Below are 16,418 nucleotides of genomic sequence, written 5' to 3'. Positions count from 1 at the left end.
TTTCCACTTGCCTTGATTATTGGACTTTGCAATTCTTGAGACTGGAAACTCTGATAATGTGCATACATATTTTTGGGAAAGTGAAATCTGTGTGATGCTGTGCACTCATTTTAAACATGAAACACAATCTCTGGTTTGCAGGGAAAGGTCAAAAGTCAATATCCAAAAAGTCTTTCAAGGCATTCCAGGGTCTTGTTCATTTGGTTTGCTCATTATCGTTCTCCCTTAATGTAAGGAAGCCTTTCATGAAGAGTGCCTTCTTGCTCAGCTAGCCTTCATAATGGGTTAAGTTATCTCACTCTTATACCTGGTGAAAAGATGCATCACCACCTATCCTTCGGGCAGGGGATACCTCTCTATCTGATCCTCAAAATGCTCCCTTCTCTGTCCCTCACACACCCCACACCAGCCCTGTTCCACACACCCCTGAAGTGCTTTTACCTGGCCAAAATATGCCCTATAACTTTGATAATGCCTCTAGTTTCTCCTGATAGAGATGTGCACATGTAGAAACCTTTGGCTTTTGCATGATTGGAACACAGCCTATTGTACAGAGGCAAAGAGTCACACAACTGTTGTTCCGTCCACTATTGCACCCAGCCCTGTTCACCTTTGTCTCTGTCTCCACCCACTTTTTGCCCTGGCCCTGCCTACCCCTGGCATGTGACCTCTAGGAGGTCTCCTATGAAGGAACATGGCCCTTGGGCTGAAAAAAGGGTTTCCCATCCCTGATCTAGTCTAGGGCCACAGCTTGGTGTATGTTTTGCTCAGCCTGTAAGCCAGACTCCTACGTGGGGCTCCTAACATCACCAGCACCCTTTAGTACCCCAGACCCACCCTGTCATTGCCGTTACTGCCTGAGCATTGTTTGTTACTGTTTTCAGCAATGTGCTTTAAGCTTCACCCGGGCAGACTTTTGCAGAAGCAATTGCATTTGAAAAATGGCGAATTGCAAGCCTTGGGCTAACTGCTTTGCTTTGTGCATTACAGTACACAGATTATTACTATTTTGCAGCAGGATGTTCATTATCCTTTGTAGATGTACTTGATGGGTGAGCCAGTTGCATCCGTAGTGAAGCTTTCGCTCTCGTTCAGTGTGTCACTCTCACCAGAAGTGTTGGCGTTTTTTAGCCTCATGATTCGGGACTGTAGCCGCTCATGCTCCCTCCTCAGCTCGGAGTAGGAGTGGGAGAATGTGTGGAATATGGAGGTGGCTGGGAAAGCCATAATGAGTATTCCACTCAGGATGCTGCTTAGGGCAACCATCTGGCCTGGGACGCTCCTGGGTACCATGTCCCCGTAGCCCACTGTTGTCATGGAGATGATAGCCCACCAGTAAGAGGCAGGGATGCTGGTAAACTCCAGGATCTTCCCAGATTCGTTCTCTGCAAGGTAGACCAGTGGGGAAAAGAGGGTGACGGCCACACACAGGAAGAGCAAGAGCAGGCCAAACTCTCTTGCGCTCCTCCGGACAGTGAGGCCCAAAGTCTGCAATCCCAAAGAGTGCCTAGCAAGGCGCATGACATACAGTATCCTCAAGGCACGTAAGACCCGTAGCACCAAGCCCACCTTCTCAAGGTACGAGCTTCCACTCGGCCTGCTGTCATTCTCAGTGGGCTCGTCGTCCAGCACAATGAGGGAAGCATAATATGGGGAGATGGCCAAGAAGTCAATGATGTTCAGAGGACCTTTGAAAAACTGACATTTGCTCTTGGCCTGGATGAATCGGAGGCAGAACTCCAGGGAGAACCAAGCCACGCAGATGGTCTCAATGATGAACATGTAATAGCACTTTTGGGAACATTCGCCCTGCGTATGGAAGGGGGAAAGAAAGAGATCAGAATGAATGGACGTCTTTCTCAGTTAAAAATAAATAAATCAGAAAAATACAACAGAGGCTGTAATGTACACCATGTGTGTTACCCAGACCTAGTGATGAGGGAGAAGTTTGTTGGCATTTTAATGAGAAGCTATCTCATTCACATTTCTTGAACCAATGTGCAACCCGCAAAACATAGATATCCTTTGAAATTCACACTTCTCTGAATGTTATGGCACAGTTCTTCAACACAACAATGTGTGCAAAAATACATTATATTAGAGGGGAATGTGTATAATGTCAGTTCCTAGGGCTCCCCAATTTCCAGGGCTCCCAAGACTCAGAGTAGATAATAAATATCTCTTGATCTCATGACTCACCCTCCTACCAGCCATCTGCTACATTTGGATCTTTACATGACTCTCCTTCTGGGAAAATGCCTGCATATAAAAGTGATATAGGAACAACCCATTTTACCTTGTTAATATTTATTATAGATTTATTAGGCCACCAGTTCAGCAGCTTCCCATGTGCTGTGATCCCTGCCGCTTCCTATGAGTCTCAGTAGCTACCATTGCTCATACAACCCACAATCTGACAGCGCTGTTTTATTTCTATTAGTTGTGGATGCTGATGTGGCACTTGTCTTCAAGGCAATGAAGTTGTGATGCATGCACGTAATACAGAAATAATTTCCAAAAGGTGCAAGTGGTTGAATGATTTATGGAAGGCACTTTGTGACTAACCAATGTTTGTAACTGACCAGCTAATTTGGTGAAGTTGCAAACCCATTGAATCCAGCTTCCAACAAGAGGTGGCTTGTGATAATTCCTTGCCTAGAAGAAAAGGGGGGGGGGGGGAAGGACCCTTCGTATCTGCCTTGTCCTCAACCCTCTTACAAGCTGGAGCTGTTCAAATCCCCTGACTGCACTGCTGCCATGAGGATTGCTGAGTCACTTTTCCTGCATTGCTGCTTTTGTTTGAATACTTAAGCCAGGCTCCAGTTAAATCAAACTGTCCAAGGTGAGAACTTGAGAATAGAAATGGAAAAAAATTAAGTACCTCCAATAGGTCACTTTGGCCTTGGAATATGTGGTTGTAAGGCAATATCATTTAACTACAAAGGCTTTTGTGGGCAACCCTGAATCCCTCCTCTTCATTGAATAATGAATCCAGATATGCTCAGAGAGAATTCTAACATTTCCTTATGGATCACTGAGAAGGTATTGTTCAGCCATACCATTTAACAGCAAAGGTTATTCAGTAGTGCTGTGCCAAAAATGTCTCCTGCAGTTTTTGGTCTTCGTCCCCCCCGTCTCCATCAAGTTGATGAGAAAAGAAATTGCATTCAGAAATTATCAATGGGGAGAGAACATTTTGGTGAAATTCTCAAGGGTAGGGTGTGTGTGGGTTTTCTCTTTGTGTGTGTGTGCATTCGTGTTCATGTGCATGTGCACTGGCCTTACTTTTGAGGTGGCCAGGTGGTGCCTGTGAGCATCCTCTCTCTACAAATCCTCTCTCTTCTACAAATCATGGCACCAGGGGTTTTTGCTCTGCAACCTTCCCTGGTTCCTTCACTTTCAATCAAAGCCCACAAGAAGGCTTAGTAAAGGAGCTCCTTTCACAGGGCCTTTTCAGATCAGGAAATGTGGGAAGCTGGGGAGGGTGCAGAGCACTGGGGAAATGGGTAGAAAGGGGATGAAAGAAAATACACTCACACATACCACCCTTGCCCATCTTGAAAGAAACTCTTAAGAGAATGAGGCAGAAAAATGGAAACCTCTTTTATAGATGAAAACCTCTGAGAAATAGGTGTTACAGATTTCAGCATAGCACTATTATACAACTGCCTCCTCCATAGAATGTGTGGCTATGAATTTGAAGTGGTACTAGCCTATATATGCACTTAAGGAAAAACAATATTCTGAGCCCTCTTCAATGGGCATTTTGGGTGGCAGCAGTGATAGAGATATGAGTAAGTAGGTAAGGCCAGAAGGGCAGATATTTCAAAGATACATGAGAGTCCTTGTTGTGTAGCAACTAGCATGCTTGACTATGACCAGACAGACTTGGCTTCAAATCGCCACACTACCAGCTAGACGATCGTGGACCAGTCAATGGCTCTCTAAGACTAGTAACAAGTCCACCTTACAAGACTGTTGGCTAAAGTCCAAAGGACTTTGTGTGCTGCCCTGAGATCCTTGGAGAAACTGTAGGATGAAACTTCAGCTCAAGGTTCTGCAGTGAGAGGGTCAGCAGTGCTACACATCACTGACAGCAAGCACCCAATGATGCTCACCTGGATTGCAATCCCTGAGCAATGCAATAGTCAGCTCAGCAGTCTCAATACAGATGTGTTCCTGACTTTGATAACTACCCTCTGAACATAAAACAAATGTCTTTTGTAAGCAGGGAAGAAAGGGTTTGGTTTTGACACTTAACAAGTATCTTCCTCCCCAACCCCCGGTCACCAAGACTGTTTTGGAAGGCTCTTCCAGAATTTCACAGGTTTTGTAATAGCAGCACATGCTAAGATCCAAAAAATAATAATGGCTGATGGAGATTTGGCATGACACCAGCCAATATGTTACTAAACGGTGATTACAAGAGCAGGATGAGACTGGATGGTTTAACCATCTGTGACCAAAGATAGTAGAGAGGCAAAATCAACTTTCCATTCATTTTATGGTCTCATCCTCATGTACAAGCTGGAATGTGTGCAGAGAAGGGCAACCAAAATGATCAAGGGTCTGGAAATCAAGCCTTATGAGGAACGGTTGAAGGCATTATGTTTAACCTGTTAAAGAGGAGACTGAGAGCAGATTTGATAGCCATCTTCAAATATCTAAGGGGCTGTCACATGGAGGATGGAGAAAACTTATTTTCTCCTGCTCTAGAGGCTAGGACCTGCACCAGTCCCACCTAAAAATCCAATTCCCTCAACCATTCCTCAAACAGAATACAGTGGTACCTCAGGTTACATACGCTTCAGGTTACAAACTCCGCTAACCCAGAAATAACGCTTCAGGTTAAAAACTTTGCTTCAGGATAAGAACAGATATTGTGCTCTGGCAGCGCAGTGGCAGCGGGAGGTCCCATTAGCTAAAGTGGTGCTTCAGGTTAAGAACACTTTCAGGTTAAGAACGGACCTCCAGAACGAATTAAGTACTTAACCTGAGGTGCCACTGTAAAATAGAGAAACCATAACAATAAAACCATTAGTAACTTTGTCATGCTATAGAATGCCAGGCATAGAAAGCACAATTATTAGTTTGCTTAAATTAGTCCCCAGTGCAACATCACAATATTCCACCTGGAAGAGGTGGAAGCTTTCTGTTCTGAAAGGAGTAAGAAGGCATAAAATGCACCCAGTCATTCTGGGACTCCCATAAAAAGGGATTCAGGAAAAATCTTATGTACGTTGCAATAAAAGGAACAGTACATAAGGACGAGATATATTGATTCTCCCTCTCCAGATTCACAGGGGCATTTACATTGACAAGAGGATATTTTTTGGAACCTCCCCTCCAGAACTACTGATGGAAGAACATTTAAATGCATCAAAGTAAAGGCATGCTGGAGAGCCACTGCCAGTCAATGTAGATAATAGTGATGGACAAATTGGTCTGACTTGGGATAAAGCAGTTCAGGAACGCAAGAACAGGTCCTTCCCAATAAGGCATCTGGTTGGCCACTATGAGAACACAATGCTGGACTAGAAGGGTCTTTGGCCTGATCCTGCAGGACTCTTCTTATGTTCTTAAAACCTCACTGTGGCAAATTTCAACTCCCAATAAGCCAGTGTTTTTCAACCACTGTTCCGCGGCACACTAGTGTGCCGCGAGGTGTTGCCTGGTGTGCCGTGGGAAAATTACTTTATATATAGTCAATATAGGCACAGAGTTAATTTTTTTAACATTTTCTAATGGTGGTGTGCCTCGTGATTTTTTTCATGAAACAAGTGTGCCTTTGCCCAAAAAAGGTTGAAAAACACTGCAATAAGCAGTGAAATGGGGTCTTTGGTTGTTTCGTTTGGGATGCATTCCAGTCAGAGGACCAAGGGATGGTGCTAAACCATTTCCTCTGTGCTATTTTCCCCTCTCCCTTGTTTGTTAGTTGCCCCATTAAGGGAAACTTATGTGTACTATGGTTAATCCAACTATGATCTCAGTGCAAACAATCAAAGACAAGTGTTTTGATGTTAAAAGTAATGTGCTGTTTCTGATGATTTTGCTATGGTGGTGGTGGTGGTGGTGATGATGATGAATCATTCCTCTTCTCTCTCATTTTTAAATTACCCTGTGCATTTGGGATAACAATCTAGAAATATTATGCGTGGGTGGGAATGCTGGGGGAGAGGCAAAGCACAGTGCTAAAGCCCCTGGATTAGATGGATTCTGACCTGCTCAACAAATTGACCCATGGCACTGCACAAATATCCTGGGTGCTTGTTTGCACTTTACCCTTTTGTAAAAGGAAGTTATTCACTGCTTCCACAGCAGAAGACATGTTGCAGACGGCTTGCTCAGTTTTAAACACTCCCACCACCACCCCTGAAAAAAATAAGAACCAAGACATATGTGTTTGCATTGAAAAACAGCCTTATTACAACCTATTTTTTGTGGATAGAGAATTAAAAGACTGAATAGTGGGTGGTGGGGATTTAGGTTCAGGAGCTCTGGGTCTTTCCTCCCTTGGTCTGAAAAGAAAAGCTGCACACCCAATGAAACTTGTGCTTCTGTGCATACTTAATCTGATGGTGCAAGTTGTTATGCAGCATGGAAATTTGATTGCTTAGTCATCATATGATTAACCAGCTTTAAAAAAACAACAACAAACAGAAGCAAACAAACAATCAGTTCACAGCCCTAAAGTGAAGTGTATTAACATCTCATTTGATGCATTCCAGGGTTAAGGCCTGACATTTGAAATAAGTTCCATCCTGATGCTCTAGGGAGGTCTGGCACAAGTTAAGCCGTTTTCTTAGCTCTTACCACTGAACTTAATTCATGTAAGAATATAAGAAGAGCCCTGCTAGGTCAGAGCAGAAGCCCATCTAGTCCAGCACTGTTCTTCTTGCAGCTGGCAACCACATAATTTGCATAAGCCCATCAGCAGAACATGAAGGTAAAAGCCACTCCCTAGGTCAGAGGTTTGCAACCTTTTGGGTCCCTGGCTCCCTTGACCAGCTACAGTCATTCTGTGGGGCTCAGGAGCCCCTTGCCTGCAAAGCTGGCAGCCTCTCATCCTTTTTCGAACTCCCTCCCTTGTGGAGTTATTTCATCAGCCTCCTCTCCTCTTCCCTCTCCTTGGGTGTCCTCTGGGCAGCTGCTGCTGCCATCCCAGTTCTCTGAGCTGCCCCCCCCCCAAAGACAGGTGCTACCTCACACTTCCCCACAAGGGCCTGGAAAGCACTCCCTGGCTAGCTCCAGAGACACCCAACACCTGGGGAGCTTGTAGCCAGGGCTGCTGTAACGAACAGCTATGCAAGCCTTTAGGAAGCAGAGATGCAAGAGGGCATCAGAGGAGGGAGGAAAGGAAAGAGGGACAGAGACCAATGTTGCCCATGGCACCCCTGACCACCATTCAAGGCACCCCAGGGTGCCACAACACACTGGTTGAAAACCATTTCCCTAGGTTGCTTCCCAGCCTCTGCTATAAGTAACAGACAGAGAATTGTCACCCAGTTCTTTGAAAACCAGCCTTCCTTGCCTCTGGACAACAGTTTTCACTGAGAGATGCCAAACTCCATTGCAGGCCATTGGTGCAGTTGCATCCAGCATCTCATTGAATGACTTGTCAGGCAATCAAGCAGCCTTTTTCTGTTTCACACCTCCCACAGTGCGCTAAAATGTGGAAACAGTTGTACCGCATGATGCATAGTAAAAGCGGGGAGAAGTCAATTAATCACATATGCAGTGAAGCTATGTTCTCCTTCATTTTGTTTCTGCTAACACAGTCACCCCTAAGCCCCACCACAATGGGCAGATATTAATCCTACACATGTTTACTCCGGGTGAGTAGTCTGCCTGAGTTCCACGAGGCTTTCCACCTCTTAGGCTGATCCGACATGGGCTACAAAACAGCACAAATTGGCCATAAACTGACATGCCTCATTTGTCCTTAGGATGTCACAAGCTGGCTAGGCGGCTAGCTGATCTGAATCATATGCTAGGAAAAAGCTTTGCAAAGGATTTCTGTGCCTCTTTGGTGTTATAATTCATCTTTAGAACAGTGCACAGATTTCAGCCTCAATTGAGTTCACGATTAGTTGCTTTACTGAGTCAGGCCTCCAGTTCACCAAAGCTCAGCATTTTAAAGCCTAAGGGCCACAGTTCCTTTCTGAGCAGCCTTCCAGGGGCCGCATGCCAGGAGTGGGGCTACCCACTTTTTGCCTTGGCTCTCCTCTGCAGGATGTCCCCCCCCCAGAAGGCCACCCAGCAGGATTGTTGTAGCAAGGGATTCCCTGCATCACCACGGGATAGACGATGACCTTGAGGTTCTTTTATTATTCTCTGATTCAAACACACAAAGCGACAGAAGGCTGCCCAAAAGAAGCATGATATTTTTAAACCGGCTTTCTAGAGTTCTTTGTGAAGTACAGTTTCTAGATTTTGAATCTTAGCTCAGTGGTCGAGCATCTGCTTTGCATGCAGGAGGTCCCGTGTTCAATCTCCAGCGGCATCTCTTGCTAGAGCTGGGAGAGTTTCTTATCTGAAACCCTGGAGAGTCGCTGCCAGTCAGTGTGGGCACTGCTGTGCTAGAGGGAACAGTGTTGTAAGGCAGATTCCAAGGTGCCTATGAGCCAGCTGCTACAGCTCTGCCTTCAACCATTATTTGATTTGAGGAAATTAGGAAGCGATGTTGCTTTTCTCTGCATCATTAAATTTCCCAAAAGTTGCATCTTAGGCTGCTCTTAACCAGCCCTGCTCTTGTGCTTTTGTGGGGTTGGGGAGGGTTTGTGATCAGCTGGCTACCTTAGGAAGGTGATTCTGATTTGCTTGTCTGTGGTTTTAAGTACAGGTTGGTGCAATGGGAATGGGATATTAACTATTCTGCATTAATTCACATGATGCAGCAATAGTGTGATAGGTGGCAGCTCATTTTCTCCTCTCTCTTTATCACCAATTTTGTGCATTTGACACAGATATTATTTTGCATGCCTTGTAGGAAGAAGGTGTAGATACAGTATCTTTATGTGCACATCATTATAAACACTGTTTTGGTGGTAGTGGTGGTGTCATTGTGGTTATTTTGAGACACCAATGTATTCATGCACCAATGATGACTTCAGTGTATCTCATAAGATTGCTCTCTCCAGGTACCTTAAAGGCAGATGGTGAGGGTCAGAATTGTTCTTCTTATTACTGCTACTCCTCTGCCGCTGCTACTATTACTAAAGTCTATTTCAAAATACTCAGATGATAAAGAGAGAGACCAGATTCTCTGTTAGGAAACAGTGAGGATAGAGAACTAGTGGCCTTCCAGTTGTTGTTGGACTACAGCTCTCATCATCACTGCCCCTTGGACCTGCTGGTTGCAGGCTGATGGGAGCTGGAGCCCAACAACTGCTGGATTTTCACAGATTCTCCATGGTGGAGGTTTGTTTGCCAAAGCTAAACCACTGCACCACATAGGTATTTTAGAGAACCTTGTGGGCATTCCTTGCTCAGCCTCCCAGAAAGCCTACATAATACTAACTTATCAGCAAATGTGCTTTGGATCAAACTGAAAAACAACACTGATTGAACTACAAATAATATTCTGGCACTTTTAAAGGCAAAGGTTGCATTCCTAAATATGATTTCCTGGGAGTAGGTGCATTGAACTAGGGTTGCCATATTGTGGGGAAAGTTGTTGCGCTTTTGTTTTCAGGGAGGGGGACAAAGTTGTTGTTGAACTTTTTTTCAGTTTTGCCCAAAGTTGTTTCCAACAACCAATTGATGGCTATGTCTGGGCCTGGCAACCCTAACTAAACAGAAAGGGGCATACATCTGAGTAAACATGTAAGAGTAAACATGTGCCAAAACTTTAATTGGCTTACTTTAGGGGGTTTTTATTTTAAAAATACTTCTTTGCAGAAAATATTAGTGAATACTAATGGCTTTAAAAGAATCAATGAAACATTAAATATAATTGAATGGAAAGACAGTCAACTGTAGCCTTTTGCATTCCTTTTAATACAAAGAACTTCCATTTTTTTCGAGATTGTTTTCTAAAAATAATTATTGGCAATATAGCCAGTAGTGAATGGACTGGCTTCCTTTCCATTTAACATTTATTTGCAAACAAACAAATGCAAAACCAATAATTGCTTAAGGCATCCACAAGCCCTGTCTAAGGAATCTTGCCCAATCTCAGTGGCTTGACGGATTCATTGGTGATGAAAGCACACCCTACACATACTCAGAGGCACTGTTGTGTGAATAAAGATTTGTTCTCCAAGGAGTGTTTATAGGTTTGGTAGTTCTATTCTGTGTGCCTGTACAATTCAAATGGTGTCTGTGAAAATGTGTTTAGCAGAGGCAGAAATGATTTCCTTCCCCACCAGCCAGTTAGAATATGCAAAACTGTTACTCTCTCATTTTACAGTTTCTGAGCTTGCTCTGAACTGAGCTTACTAGCAACCTTCATTTCAAATTAAACCCTGTTGCTAATCCAGGAAAGTTGAACCACTCATTCTAACATACATTGATGAACCATTTTATTATTTCCCCCCTGGACCACCTCATTCCCCCACCCCCTAGAAAAACTAGATTTGTCTTCATGCTGGGCATAATTCTGTCTACACAACACACACACACACCTCCACACTTAGGAGCCACTTTTGACAGACAGGGCAGTTTCCCAAGAAGTACTTCACCACAACAAACACATAAAATTAGCAGAGAACCAGCCTGGTGCAGTGGCTAGAGTGTTGACCCAGGACCAAGTGACCTGTGTTTGTTCATTTGCTTGTTTTTGTATTTATATCCCACCTTCTCACAACCCTTTAAGGCAGGTTAGAGTGAGAATTGGTGAGTGGCCCAAGGTGACTCAGTGAAAAAAGAAGCAGGGAACCCAATCATCTAGAGAAACCCCCTACCCCCATATATGTAGCTATATGCAAGTGGAGTGTGCTACCACAATGCCCCTCCTCATCCACATGCATATTCATTAGACACAGCATTATACACACATGGGGACAGGTGAACCTGTGTGCATAGGGAATAAGTGTACAACACTCAAAAGCAAAAGAGAGGAAAATGCATGAGTGAATTAGTCCTAACGTAGGCATGCAGTGTTGACTGCAGAATATCATGATGTAACATAGGTCTGCAGATGTGATATAACTAGTGATGTTGATGGTAATAGGAACAGAAGAAGAGCCCTGTTGGATCAGGCCAAAGGCCATTCTAGTCCAGCATCCTGCTTTCACAGTGGCCAGACAGATGCCTGCAGGAAACCTGCAAGCAGGACCTTTACACAAGAGCACACTCTCATCCTGTGGTTTCCAGCAACCGGCATGCAGAAGCATTACTCCCTCTGACCATGGAGACATAATAGAGGCTAGTGGCCACTGATAGCTTCATTCCTCTATTAATTTATCTAGTCCTCTTTAAAAGCCATCCAAGTTGGTGGGCATCACTCCCTTCTGTTGCCCACAAGCAGAGTGGTAGGAACACTGGAACCAGCTTTGGTCCATATAGCTCAGTACTGCCTACACTGGCCAGAAGCAGCTCTTGTGGTTCCAAGCAGAGGCCTCTCCCTGCCATACCTGGAAATGGAAAGAATTGAAACTGCATACAAAGCCGATACTCTACCACTGAGCTATGATCCTTCTGAGTGGAACGACACTTTCCCCACTTATGAAACCCAATAGCTCCCAGCATCTGTCTGTGACAGTGGAGAGAGAGCATAAATACAAAACAGGAGCTTACTCACCCTGTCTTCTTCTTCCCTTAAGTCTGGCATGGTGCTGACACAAAGGCTTATCGCTGTGGTGGCCACAAAGAGGATGGAGAGGCAAGCAAAGATTTTCCCTGGGAGGCCCGACCGGGGGTTTTCCACCATGTCCCTCAGCTTGCTCATAAACTGGCCATATTTGGTCTCCTCTTCCAGGACGCAGGCTGTCACTTTGCTCATCTGCATTTCCTCCTCTCTGCGCATCTCGGCCAGCTCCTCAGCCTTCTGGAAGAGCTTCCGGAAGCAGCAGTTCTCCAAGTTGGACTCCTCGATCCCCCAGTACTTCAACTCCTCCTGGAAGGACAAGGCACAGGTGTCGCTGAGGAGCATCAGTTTCCCTGCTGTGAGGAAGCTGACAATCACCCCAAAAGCGCTGGGGTTCCGGTCAAAGAAAAACTCTTGCGTGTCTTCATCATAGTCATCGCACAGCTGGATTATCTCTTCGTAGCTGCTGCAGAACTTCAGCTTGCTTAGCCGGGATGCGGGGAACTCGTCCAAGGTGCTCCAGGGCAACAGGTACTTGAAGCCGCCAACATTGACCATGATCTCCCTCTTCAGATCAACTGTCCGGAGCCGATCTGGGTGGTAAATCCTCTGGGCCCGTTGGTAGTGGACCCCTTTGGCGGGGGGAGTCTCGACCACTGAGATGGGAAACAGGTGGTTCAAGGAAGTGCAGGAATTGTAGCTGTAGTCGTGGTCGCTGCCACCGGAGAGAATAGGCATCTCTGAGGGTTGTCACTGGAGCTCCAACACAGAAGCAGCATCAGAGCCAAGCTGGCTAGGGAGGTGGAAGTGGGAGGGAAAACAGAGACAGGATCATGACCATTGTGAGATGAGGAAGATAGTAACATAAGAAGAGCCCTGCTGGATCAGGCTAATGGCCCATCTAGTCCAGCATCCTGTTCACCCAGGTCTCTGTGGACAACCTATAAGCAGGAGCCAAACACAAGGGCATTCTCCACTCCTGTGATTTCAAGCAACTTGTATTCAGAGGCATACCACCTCTGACAACAGAAGCACAACATAGCCATTGTAGCTAGCAGCCCCAATTTGTTGAATCTTCTGTTAAAACTACCCTAGCTGGTGGCCATCTTTTCTTCCTATGGAAGTGAGTTCCACAGTTTGGCTATGTGCTGCATGAGCAAAAGCATCTGTCTCTCCTAACCAGTTGTTGTTTTTAGAATGTTAACACCAGCTTTCTTTTTAACAAGAAATGCCAGGATAGTTTGCAAACAAATAAAGTCCAACAACAAAATATCCCTTTTCAGTGGTACCTCGGGTTACGGACGCTTCAGGTTACAGACTCTGCTAACCCAGATATAGTACCTCGGGTTAAGAACTTTACTTCAGGATGAGAACAGAAATCACGCAATGGTGGCGGGAGGCCCCATTACCTCAGGTTAAGAACAGTTTCAGGTTCAGAACGGACCTCCAGAACAAATTAAGTTCTTAACCCGAGGTACCACTGTATTTACAAGGAGGGATTGGGGATCTCAGGCCCTGCAGGCCTCTCTATCAGGCCCTCAGGACTCTCCACAGACCACACAAGAGCCATACCATCTCACTGGCCTGGCTTTACATCCTCAAGTGCTTTTGTCTGGCCGGAGTGTGTCCTCTGGCAATTTTTCTTACTTGCCTGGACAGGGGATAGAGAGGGATATGTGGGTGTGTCCAGAAACTAGCCTTCTGCACTGAGGTAAATTTCACATCTATTGCTCCGCCCACTTTTGCCTTTGGCCCCACCCACCACTGGCATGTGGCCCTTGGAAAGTTGCCCAGAAGCTACCTTCAGAATGCAGGGAATGCATCCCTCAGGCTGAAAAATGTCCCACACCCTTTGTTTATGGCACACCTTAGGTGTTTCTGCTGACACATTCTATTTTTATTTTTATTTTTTAAAGAAGGGTAGCCAGTGGATTCAATCAAAGCTCATTCCTGGGGAAACTTGGTGTATAACCTTCAAATCTGCATATATATTGAAGTCCTTCTCAGTGATACCCTGGTGGAGAAGCCACTCCTGTAGTGCAAACAGAAGTGTCGCAGTGAAAACAGCCCTGCTGGGATCAAGCCCAAAGTCTTGTCTGGGTGCAGGATATAGACAAGCTGGAATGTGTGCAGTGGAGGAGAACCAAGATGGCAAAGAGTCTGGAAACCAAGGCTTATGAGGAATGGCTGAGGGAGCTGGGGATGTTTAACCTGGAGGAGAGAAGGCTGGCAGGTGATATGATAGCCATCTTCAAATGTCTGAAGGGCTGTCCCATGGAAGATGGAGCAAGCTTGTCTTCTGCTGCTCTAGAGGGGAGGACTCGAACCAAAGCGTTCAAATTAAAAGAAAGGAGATTCTGATTAAACATTAGGATGACCTTTTTGATGGTATGAGCTATTTGACAATGGAATAGACTACCTTAGAAGGTGGTAGACTCTCCTTCGGTGGAACGCCATCTGCCAGGAATTCTTTAGTTGTGATTCCTGTATTGCAAGGGGTTGGACTAAATGACCCCTGGGGTACCTTGCAACTTTACAATCCTGTACTTTACAGCAGAGACCAGCCAGATGCCTCCAGCAGGACACGAAGGTGATGTCTTCTTCTTTGGCTTGTCCTCATCCTTTCGTATTCAGAGACACGGTGCCTCTGGATGTGAAAGTTCTATTTAACCATGAAGCCCAAAAGCTTTTGGCAGATCAACTCATCCTGAGTTTTTCTAATCCTAATAAAATAAAATAAATCTAAGCACTTTCCCCCCACCTCACTAGACCCCAATTCCATAAGTTAATCATGTTTATATGGGCAGGATTTATTTTTGCCTGCCCTGAATCTGCTGCAAATCAAGTTCATTGAGTGATGGCATTTCAGCAAGAAATCCTTCTAGGTAGTACAGCAGTACCTAGGATACTCTCAGGGATTAATTAACATGATGGCAGTTTGTCCTAAGAGAGCAGGCAACAGTACTTACAAAGGCTGCCCACCTTAGCTGGAAATTCTAAATGTTGTTCTTCTTCTGCTGATGTTTTAAAGTTATACACATTTGCACACCCCCAAAAGAGAGAGAAGCAGAAACGGCAATAACATATAAGTGAATAACTTCTCAAGGGTTTGACAAGTGTCTAACAGGATTCTCTTGAGCATCCACAGACTGGTTCCATTTCACATTCACAGGGAGACCGGAAGCTTCCTCTATACTGAGTTAGACCATTTGTCCATCTAGCTCAGTACTGTCGACACTGACTGGCAGCTGCTTTCCAGGATTTCAGTCCAGAATGTCCCCACCGCAGCTCTACCTGGAGATGCCAGAGATTGAACCTGAGACCTTCTGCATGCAAAGCTGATGCTCTGTCAATGAGCTACAACATGCCCCTTCCACATTTTACTATGGATGCAACAAAAGCAAATAGAAAATCAGAGAAGCCCGAAGTTTTACAGTTGCTGAGCTGCTGTGAATCTTGAAAAGCATAGGAGGAAGCTGAAAGTTAGCATATGTCCCCCACCATAAGCTGAAACAGCAATGATGTATGGTAGGGCTTTCTGAGCATTCAATTCCTTCACACAAATTATCTTATAACCTTTACAACAACCCTGTAAGGTAGGCCAAATATCAATATCCCCATATTGCAGACTGTGGGGCTGAGGTTGGTGTTCATCCTCTCCTTTTCACAGACACCGCCTGCAGCTGGAATTCTGCCTTATTATTGCTAAATACATACATGCCCCCCCCCCTTCAAGTAGACATCGCACGAAACCAATTAGACATACAATGCTGAGAAGCAAACCCCCTTGTAGACGTTTGGAGCTGATGGGGAGTAAGTACAAAACCCCTCCAGTCTTATTCCTCTCTGCCTCCGGCTTGCCATCCCTCCCGGCGCAGGCTGACAGCATTCCAGAACGAAGTTTCGCAAAGTTACTTACTGCGCTAAACACGGGCTGAGTCTGAGTCAACTGTCTCCCCAGCAGCAAGAGCAGAACACATTGCAAGGAATTATTGCCATTCCTGGGTGATGGAGAAGCATCAAAGCACATTTGTTGCCCTGATTCCATGGATGTAATGAAATTGCTCTTGGCCAGCATCTGCTTCTTGGTATTCTCTCTTTCCTTTATAGACTGACTCCCTCACTCAAAGACCCTTTCAAAGACTTGGAAGGCATCCCTGAATCTTCATGGGGAACTGAAAAGAGAGACAAAGTCTGTATTCTCCCTCTCTCCCGCTTTTCCTCCCTGGAGGGCTGTCAGTGTGGTCCTCCTGACAGAAGGAGGAGGGAGGGAAGAGGGAAGGGCTTAGACATAATCTCTCCCTTGTTCTCTCTTTCCAGCATCCTCCAGCCCTTCATCCTTAGAGCAGACTGCAGGGCATACCAGCAATTCAGCAGCAGTCTGGAGTGGAAGCAGAGAGACCCAACACATGCTCAATAATAAATTGATGCTGACAAAGACAGTTCTCAGCTCCATAACACTTGACAGTGTTTTTATTCTCTCCCTGTTCTTTGACTTTGGAGGCAGCAAGTGAATTGTTTCAGGGTGTTTCCCCACATACCCCAGAAGCAGCTTCCTTTCAGGTGTTGAGTTCTGAAAGTTCCAGGTTTCTAAAAAAGCACTTTACTATTCCACATAAGGTTTAATAGGGCATGTGCACGGAGTAAGTTTGCTGTTGTGGTGGTGGTT

At 45.2% G+C, this 16,418-nt stretch overlaps 1 protein-coding gene across 1 annotated transcript; it reads right to left on the bottom strand.

The window, feature by feature from the left end:
• Nucleotides 1-364: 364 nt before the first annotated feature.
• Nucleotides 365-16,150, bottom strand: KCNG4 (potassium voltage-gated channel modifier subfamily G member 4). The gene is made up of 3 exons (XM_033156819.1): nucleotides 15,669-16,150; nucleotides 11,744-12,542; nucleotides 365-1,809 (listed from the first exon to the last, which is right to left on the bottom strand). The coding sequence occupies exons 2-3, from the start codon at nucleotides 12,485-12,487 to the stop codon at nucleotides 1,027-1,029; spliced, it is 1,527 nt and encodes a 508-aa protein (XP_033012710.1). The 5' UTR covers nucleotides 12,488-12,542; nucleotides 15,669-16,150; the 3' UTR covers nucleotides 365-1,026.
• Between the last annotated feature and the right edge of the window lie 268 nt (nucleotides 16,151-16,418).

The sequence above is a fragment of the Lacerta agilis genome, chromosome 8, assembly GCF_009819535.1.
Source record: "Lacerta agilis isolate rLacAgi1 chromosome 8, rLacAgi1.pri, whole genome shotgun sequence".
Taxonomy (NCBI): Eukaryota; Metazoa; Chordata; class Lepidosauria; order Squamata; family Lacertidae; genus Lacerta; species Lacerta agilis.
This window is presented reverse-complemented; position numbering and strand designations above follow the sequence as displayed.

Coding starts and splice junctions, on each gene's coding strand:
- KCNG4 (XM_033156819.1), bottom strand. CDS start 12,487: ATGCCTATTCTCTCCGGTGGCAGCGACCACGACTACAGCTACAATTCC. Junction 1,810..11,743: donor TAAGGGAAGAAGAAGACAGG/GTGAGTAAGCTC, acceptor TTCCATACGCAG/GGCGAATGTTCCCAAAAGTG.